This window comes from Heptranchias perlo, chromosome 37, assembly GCF_035084215.1.
Source record: "Heptranchias perlo isolate sHepPer1 chromosome 37, sHepPer1.hap1, whole genome shotgun sequence".
NCBI lineage: Eukaryota > Metazoa > Chordata > Chondrichthyes > Hexanchiformes > Hexanchidae > Heptranchias > Heptranchias perlo.
In genome coordinates this window covers 15236562-15245558 of record NC_090361.1, presented here as the reverse complement: position 1 = coordinate 15245558, position 8997 = coordinate 15236562, and the positions used below count along the sequence as shown (strand labels likewise).

The 8997-nt window shown below is 65.8% G+C and overlaps 1 protein-coding gene across 1 annotated transcript in view; it reads left to right on the top strand.

Moving 5' to 3' along the window:
* Positions 1 to 6961, top strand: part of LOC137304313 (uncharacterized) — a 10316-nt gene extending 3355 nt beyond the window's left edge. Inside the window, exon 2 of the mRNA XM_067972854.1 lies at positions 5955 to 6961. Coding sequence (XP_067828955.1) covers positions 5955 to 6704 — 750 coding nt within the window. The 3' untranslated portion in view covers positions 6705 to 6961. The remainder of the gene's footprint in view (positions 1 to 5954) is intronic.
* Positions 6962 to 8997: the final 2036 nt, after the last annotated feature.

Below are 8997 nucleotides of genomic sequence, written 5' to 3'. Positions count from 1 at the left end.
GTTTGGGGGGGGGGGGGGAGACCGGGTTTGGGGGGGGGGGGGGGAGACCGGGTTTGGGGGGGGGGGGGGGGGGAGACCGGGTTTGGGGGGGGGGGGGGGGGGGAGACCGGGTTTGGGGGGGGGGGGGGGAGACCGGGTTTGGGGGGGGGGGGGGGGGAGACCGGGTTTGGGGGGGGGGGGGGGGGAGACCGGGTTTGGGGGGGGGGGGGGGGGGGAGACCGGGTTTGGGGGGGGGGGGGGGGGGAGACCGGGTTTGGGGGGAGGGGAGACCGGGTTTGGGGGGGGGGGGGGGGAGACCGGGTTTGGGGGGGGGGGGGGGGGAGACCGGGTTTGGGGGGGGGGGGGGGGGGAGACCGGGTTTGGGGGGGGGGGGGGGGAGACCGGGTTTGGGGGGGGGGGGGGGGGGAGACCGGGTTTGGGGGGGGGGGGGGGGGGGAGACCGGGTTTGGGGGGGGGGGGAAGAGAAGGGAAGGAGACCGGGTTTGGGGGGGGGGGGGGGGGGGAAGAGAAGGGAAGGAGACCGGGTTTTGGGGGGGGGGGGGGAAGAGAAGGGAAGGAGACCCGGTTTGGGGGGGGGGAGGGGGGGGGGCCCGGTTTGGGGGGGGGGGGGGGGGGGGAGACCGGGTTTGGGGGGGAGAAGAGAAGGGAAGGAGACCGGGTTTGGGGGGGGGGTGGGGGGGGAGACCGGGTTTGGGGGGGGGTGGGGGGGGAGACCGGGTTTGGGGGGGGGTGGGGGGGACCGGGTTCGGGGGGGGGTGGGGGAGACCGGGTTCGGGGGGGGGGGGTGGGGGAGACCGGGTTCGGGGGGGGGGGTGGGGGAGACCGGGTTCGGGGGGGGGGGGGGGGAGACCGGGTTTGGGGGGGGGGGGGGGGGGGGGGGGAGACCGGGTTTGGGGGGGGGGGGGGGGGGGGGAGACCGGGTTTGGGGGGGGGGGGGGGGGGGGGGAGACCGGGTTTGGGGGGGGGGGGGGGGGGGAGACCGGGTTTGGGGGGGGGGGGGGGGGGGAGACCGGGTTTGGGGGGGGGGGGGGAGACCGGGTTTGGGGGGGGGGAGACCGGGTTTGGGGGGGGGGGGGGGGGAGACCGGGTTTGGGGGGGGGGGGGGGGGAGACCGGGTTTGGGGGGGGGGGGGGGGGGAGACCGGGTTTGGGGGGGGGGGGGGGGAGACCGGGTTTGGGGGGGGGGGGGGGGGGAGACCGGGTTTGGGGGGGGGGGGAAGAGAAGGGAAGGAGACCGGGTTTGGGGGGGGGGGGGGGGGGGAAGAGAAGGGAAGGAGACCGGGTTTTGGGGGGGGGGGGGGGAAGAGAAGGGAAGGAGACCCGGTTTGGGGGGGGGGAGGGGGGGGGGCCCGGTTTGGGGGGGGGGGGGGGGGGGGGAGACCGGGTTTGGGGGGGGAAGAGAAGGGAAGGAGACCGGGTTTGGGGGGGGGGTGGGGGGGGAGACCGGGTTTGGGGGGGGGGGTGGGGGGGGAGACCGGGTTTGGGGGGGGTGGGGGGGACCGGGTTCGGGGGGGGGTGGGGGAGACCGGGTTCGGGGGGGGGGGTGGGGGGAGACCGGGTTCGGGGGGGGGGTGGGGGAGACCGGGTTCGGGGGGGGGGGGGGGGGGGGAGACCGGGTTTGGGGGGGGGGGGGGGGGGGGGGAGACCGGGTTTGGGGGGGGGGGGGGGGGGGAGACCGGGTTTGGGGGGGGGGGGGGGGGGGAGACCGGGTTTGGGGGGGGGGGGGAGACCGGGTTTGGGGGGGGGGAGACCGGGTTTGGGGGGGGGGGGGGGGAGACCGGGTTTGGGGGGGGGGGGGGGAGACCGGGTTTGGGGGGGGGGGGGGGGGAGACCGGGTTTGGGGGGGGGGGGGGGAGACCGGGTTTGGGGGGGGGGGGGGGGGGGGAGACCGGGTTTGGGGGGGGGGGAAGAGAAGGGAAGGAGACCGGGTTTGGGGGGGGGGGGGGGGGGGAAGAGAAGGGAAGGAGACCGGGTTTTGGGGGGGGGGGGGGAAGAGAAGGGAAGGAGACCCGGTTTGGGGGGGGGGAGGGGGGGGGGCCCGGTTTGGGGGGGGGGGGGGGGGGGGAGACCGGGTTTGGGGGGGGGGAAGAGAAGGGAAGGAGACCGGGTTTGGGGGGGGGGGTGGGGGGGGAGACCGGGTTTGGGGGGGGGGTGGGGGGGGAGACCGGGTTTGGGGGGGGTGGGGGGGACCGGGTTCGGGGGGGGGTGGGGGAGACCGGGTTCGGGGGGGGGGGTGGGGGAGACCGGGTTCGGGGGGGGGGTGGGGGAGACCGGGTTCGGGGGGGGGGGGGGGGGGAGACCGGGTTTGGGGGGGGGGGGGGGGGGGGAGACCGGGTTTGGGGGGGGGGGGGGGGGGGGGGAGACCGGGTTTGGGGGGGGGGGGGGGGGGGGGAGACCGGGTTTGGGGGGGGGGGGGGGGGGGGAGACCGGGTTTGGGGGGGGGGGGGGGGGGAGACCGGGTTTGGGGGGGGGGGGGAGACCGGGTTTGGGGGGGGGGGAGACCGGGTTTGGGGGGGGGGGAGACCGGGTTTGGGGGGGGGGGGGGGGGGAGACCGGGTTTGGGGGGGGGGGAAGAGAAGGGAAGGAGACCGGGTTTGGGGGGGGGGGGGGGAGAAGAGAAGGGAAGGAGACCCGGTTTGGGGGGGGGGGAGGGGGGGGGCCCGGTTTGGGGGGGGGGGGGGGGGGGGAGACCGGGTTTGGGGGGGGGAAGAGAAGGGAAGGAGACCGGGTTTGGGGGGGGGGGGGGGGGGGGGGGGAGAAGAGAAGGGAAGGAGACCGGGTTTTGGGGGGGGGGGGGGGGAGAAGAGAAGGGAAGGAGACCCGGTTTGGGGGGGGGGGGGGGGAAGAGAAGGGAAGGAGACCCGGTTTGGGGGGGGGAGGGGGGGGGGCCCGGTTTGGGGGGGGGGGAGGGGAGACCCGGTTTGGGGGGGGGGGGAGGGGAGACCCGGTTTGGGGGGGGGGGGAGGGGAGACCCGGTTTGGGGGGGGGGGAGGGGAGACCCGGTTTGGGGGGGGGGGGAGGGGAGACCCGGTTTGGGGGGGGGGGGAGGGGAGACCCGGTTTGGGGGGGGGGGGGAGGGGAGACCCGGTTTGGGGGGGGGGGGGGGAGGGGAGACCCGGTTTGGGGGGGGGGGGAGGGGAGACCCGGTTTGGGGGGGGGGGAGGGGAGACCCGGTTTGGGGGGGGGGGGAGGGGAGACCCGGTTTGGGGGGGGGGGGGGAGGGGAGACCCGGTTTGGGGGGGGGGGAGGGGAGACCCGGTTTGGGGGGGGGGGAGGGGAGACCCGGTTTGGGGGGGGGGGAGGGGAGACCCGGTTTGGGGGGGGGGGGAGGGGAGACCCGGTTTGGGGGGGGGGGAGGGGAGACCCGGTTTGGGGGGGGGGGGAGGGGAGGGGAGACCCGGTTTGGGGGGAGGGGAGGGGAGACCCGGTTTGGGGGGAGGGGAGGGGAGACCCGGTTTGGGGGGGGAGGGAGGGGAGACCCGGTTTGGGGGGAGGGGAGGGGAGACCCGGTTTGGGGGGGAGGGGAGGGGAGACCCGGTTTGGGGGGGAGGGGAGGGGAGACCCGGTTTGGGGGGGAGGGGAGGGGAGACCCGGTTTGGGGGGGAGGGGAGGGGAGACCCGGTTTGGGGGGGAGGGGAGGGGAGACCGGTTTGGGGGGGAGGGGAGGGGAGACCCGGTTTGGGGGGGAGGGGAGGGGAGACCCGGTTTGGGGGGAGGGGAGGGGAGACCCGGTTTGGGGGGGAGGGGAGGGGAGACCCGGTTTGGGGGGGAGGGGAGGGGAGACCCGGTTTGGGGGGGAGGGGAGGGGAGACCCGGTTTGGGGGGAGGGGAGGGGAGACCCGGTTTGGGGGGGGGGGGAGGGGAGACCCGGTTTGGGGGGGGGGGGAGGGGAGACCCGGTTTGGGGGGGGGGGGAGGGGAGACCCGGTTTGGGGGGGGGGGAGGGGAGACCCGGTTTGGGGGGGGGAGGGGAGACCCGGTTTTGGGGGGGGGGAGGGGAGACCGGGTTTGGGGGGGGGGGAGGGGAAGAGGAGGGGAGACCCGGTTTGGGGGGGGGGGGGGGAGAGGAGGGGAGACCCGGTTTGGGGGGGGGGGGGGGAAGAGGAGGGGAGACCCGGTTTGGGGGGGGGGGGGGGAAGAGGAGGGGAGACCCGGTTTGGGGGGGGGGGGGGGAGAGGAGGGGAGACCCGGTTTGGGGGGGGGGGGGGGGAGAGGAGGGGAGACCCGGTTTGGGGGGGGGGGGGAGGAGGGGAGACCCGGTTTGGGGGGGGGGGGGGAGAGGAGGGGAGACCCGGTTTGGGGGGGGGGGGGGGAGAGGAGGGGAGACCCGGTTTGGGGGGGGGGGGGGGGGAGAGGAGGGGAGACCCGGTTTGGGGGGGGGGGGGGAGAGGAGGGGAGACCCGGTTTGGGGGGGGGGGGGAGAGGAGGGGAGACCCGGTTTGGGGGGGGGGGGGGAGAGGAGGGGAGACCCGGTTTGGGGGGGGGGGGAGAGGAGGGGAGACCCGGTTTGGGGGGGGGGGGGGAGAGGAGGGGAGACCCGGTTTGGGGGGGGGGGGGAGAGGAGGGGAGACCCGGTTTGGGGGGGGGGGGGAGAGGAGGGGAGACCCGGTTTGGGGGGGGGGGGGGGGAGAGGAGGGAGACCCGGTTTGGGGGGGGGGGGGGGGGAGAGGAGGGGAGACCCGGTTTGGGGGGGGGGGGGGGGAGAGGAGGGGAGACCCGGTTTGGGGGGGGGGGGGGGGAGAGGAGGGGAGACCCGGTTTGGGGGGGGGGGGGGAGAGGAGGGGGGGGGAGAGGAGGGGAGACCCGGTTTGGGGTGGGGGGGGAGGGGAGACCCGGTTTGGGGGGGGGGGGGGGGGGGGAGACCCGGTTTGGGGGGGGGGGGGGGAGGATCTTTTCCCCCCTTGGGCGGCCAGCCTCAGCCCCTTTCCCGCAGTGAGCCAATGCAGAGTGGGCAGGTCCGCCTGTAACCTGTGTTTTGGGTGTTGAATGGGGGCGATGAAGGAGCTCTGCGGGAATCAGGAAGTCTCCGCTGTCCAGCCCCTGTGATGGAGACTCCCCTGAGATTTCTTTTCACGCTGTGATATCAGTTTCTGTCCCCAACGCTCTCAAAAACCTTGTAAAAAGTTTCATATCCGCCCTCACTTGCCTCGACACAGGATGTCAGTTGTAGGACCCCTCCTCTCTCTCTCACATATACTTTCAAAAGCACCACTTCTGTGTTGGTACAAGATGATTTTGGGTGGGAATTAACTGGACCAGGTAACTGAAAAGACCCCCTGAAGAGGAGTGAGACCCCCACACACAGACAGAGACACAGACACACCCCTTTCAACACAAATTGGAGTTTACAAAGTCTTTACAGCCTAAAACAAAAATCTAGCTTTAATCCCACATTTTTTCTAACGGAACCCCAAACTCCACCCCTAAATCAGAAAAAGTTGAGATTCTTTTAATCCTTTCAGGTAGAACTCGGAAAACAAAGCGAGAAACCGCTGGGAATCCAAACGGAAAAGTTTCCACAAAGTTCAACAAAAGTTTCAGCCTGGCTGCTTTCACTCTCTCGTTACCTGCTGCTCTGCAGCAAACACTCCGCAAGTTACAAACTTTCTTGCTCTTCACAGAACTTGCCTTCCTCGCCTCCAAAAGCGTTCAGTAGAATTGTCTCTCTCCCCCCCCCAAAAAAAAATTAAAGTCATCAACACACGCGTCAAATAACTTTGAGCAAAGTTACTTACAGCGGCTGCTGGAGGGAAGACTCGGACCGGGTCCGGGACTGGGACTGGGACTGGCTGTGACTCCGGCTCCGGAGCCGGCTCTCGGTTGTCTGGGAGTCCGGCAGCTGAGGATCCGCCCCCACTTTCTCCCCGGCTGTCACTCACATCCCCAGCGGCCAATCCCATCTCTGCATTGCCAGCCATTCATTTCCTATCATGCTTTTCTTTTTGTCGATCGACAGTTCCGACGGGCCACAGCGAAGAATCGCATAGACCTCCTCAGGAGACTAACACGGGACGCAACCAACAGAGTGCCCTTCGTCGTCCAGTACTTCCCCGGAGCGGAGAAACTACGCCATGTTCTCCGCAGCCTTCAACATGTCATCGATGACGACGAACACCTCGCTAAGGCCATCCCCACACCTCCACTGCTCGCCTTCAAACAGCCACCCAACCTCAAACAGACCATCGTTCGCAGCAAATTACCCAGTTTTCAGGAGAACAGCATCCACGACACCACACAACCCTGCCACGGCAACCTCTGCAAGACATACCAGATCATCGACACAGATACCACCATCACACGAGAGGACACCACCCACCAGGTACATGGTTCATACTCCTGTGACTCGGCCAACGTTGTCTACCTCATACGTTGCAGGAAAGGATGCCCCAGAGCATGGTACATTGGCGAGACCATGCAGACACTGCGACAACGGATGAACGGACACCGCGCAACAATCGCCAGACAGGAGGGTTCCCTCCCAGTTGGGGAACACTTCAGCAGTCAAGGACATTCAGCCACCGATCTTCGGGTAAGCGTTCTCCAAGGCGGCCTTCGAGACACACGACAACGCAAAATCGTCGAGCAGAAATTGATAGCCAAGTTCCACACCCATGAGGACGGCCTCAACCGGATCTTGGGTTCACGTCACGCTACACGTAACCCCACCAGCAAAAAGGGAAAAAAAAGTTATCTGTTTTTAATATAACTGAAAATTCTCTCTCTCTCTCTCTCTGCCTTTCGGGTCTCTTTCTCTCTGTCTGTATAATTTGACACAATGTGTATTCAGTATACTGGGACCTACTGTTTTCCGTGGCTAACCTGTCTGAACACCAACGACACCTTTGATTGGTGTGATGGTGTCCCAGCCTAATATAAGATATGCGATTTGAGAAGCTCTCATTCACTCACTCACCTGACGAAGGAGATAATCTCCGAAAGCTTGTGATTTTCAAATAAAATTGTTGGACTATAACCTGGTGTTGTAAGATTCCTTTCTTTTTGGTTATTGATCATTTTAATAGCGAGGCCGGCATTTATTGCCCATCCCTAATTGCTCTTGAGAAGGTGGTGGTGAGCCGCCTTCTTGAACCGCTGCAGTCCGTGTGGTGACGGTTCTCCCACAGTGCTGTTAGGAAGGGAGTTCCAGGATTTTGACCCAGCAACGATGAAGGAACGGCGATATATTTCCAAGTCAGGATGGTGTGTGACTTGGAGGGGAACGTGCAGGTGGTGTTGTTCCCATGTACCTGCTGCCCTTGTCCTTCTAGGTGGTAGAGGTCATGGGTTTGGGAGGTGCTGTCGAAGAAGCCTTGGCGAGTTGCTGCAGTGCATCCTGTGGATGGTACACACTGCAGCCACTGTGTGCCGGTGGTGAAGGGAGTGAATGTTTAGGGTGGTGGATGGGGTGCCAATCAAGTAGACTGCTTTGTCCTGGATGGTGTCAAGCTTCTTGAGTGTTGTTGGAGCTGCACTCATCCAGGCAAGTGGAGAGTATTCCATCACACTCCTGACTTGTGCCTTGTAGATGGTGGAAAGGCTTTGGGGAGTCAGAAGGTGAATCACTCACCACAGAATACCCAGCCTCTGACCTTCTCTTGTAGCCACAGTATTTATGTGGCTGGTCCAGTTAAGTTTCTGGTCAATGGTGACCCCCAGGATGATGATGGTGGGGGATTCGGCGATGGTAATGCCTTTGAATGTCAAGGGGAGGTGGTTAGACTCTCTCTTATTGGAGATGGTCATTGCCTGGCACTTATCTAGTGCGAATGTTACTTGCCACTTATGAGCCCAAGCCTGGATGTTGTCCAGGTCTTGCTGCATGTGGGCACGGACTGCTTCGTTATCTGAGGGATTGCGAATGGAACTGAACACTGAGCAATCATCAGCGAACATCCCCATTTCTGACCTTATGATGGAGGGAAGGTCATTGATGAAGCAGCTGAAGATGGTTGGGTCCAGGACACTGCCCTGAGGAACTCCTGCAGCAATGTCCTGGGGCTGAAATGACTGGCCTCCAACAGCCAATACCATCTTCCTTTGTGCTAGGTATGACTCCAGCCACTGGAGAGTTTTCCCTTTGATTCCCATCGATTTCAATTTTACTAGGACTCCTTGGTGCCACACTCGGTCAAATGCTGCCTTGATGTCAAGGGCAGTCACTCTCACCTCACGTCTGGAATTCAGCTCTTTTGTCCATGTTTGGACCAAGGCTGTAATGAGGTCTGGAGCCGAGTGGTCCTGGCGGAACCCAAACTGAGCATCGGTGAGCAGGTTATTGGTGAGTAAGTGTCGCTTGATAGCACTGTCGACGACACCTTCCATCACTTTGCTGATGATTGAGAGTAGACTGATGGGGCGGTAATTGGCCGGATTGGATTTGTCCTGCTTTTTGTGGACAGGACATACCTGGACAATTTTCCACATTGTTGGGTAGATGCCAGTGTTGTAGCTGTACAGGAACAGCTTGGCTAGAGGCGCGGCTAGTTCTGGAGCACTGCAGCTGGGATGTTGTCAGGGCCTATAGCCTTTGCTATATCCAGTACACTCAGTCATTTCTTGATATCACTTGGAGTGATCGAATTGGCTGAAGACTGGCTTCTGTGATGGTGGGGATATCGGGAGGAGGCTGAGATGGATCATCCACTCGGCACTTCTGGCTGAAGATGGTTGCAAACGCTTCAGCCTTGTCTTTTGCACTCATGTGCTGGACTCTGAGGGAGCGCTGCACTGTCGGAGGGGCAGCACTGAGGGAGTGCTGCACTGTCGGAGGGTCAGTATTGAGGGAGGGCTGCACTGTCGGAGGGGCAGCACTGAGGGAGTGCTGCACTGTCGGAGGGTCAGTATTGAGGGAGGGCTGCACTGTCGGAGGGGCAGCACTGAGGGAGTGCTGCACTGACGGAGGGGCAGTACTGAAGGTGAGCTGCACTGTCCAGTACACTGTCAGAGGTGCAGTACTGACGGTGAGCTGCACTGTCTTTCGAATGAGGCATCAAACCTCC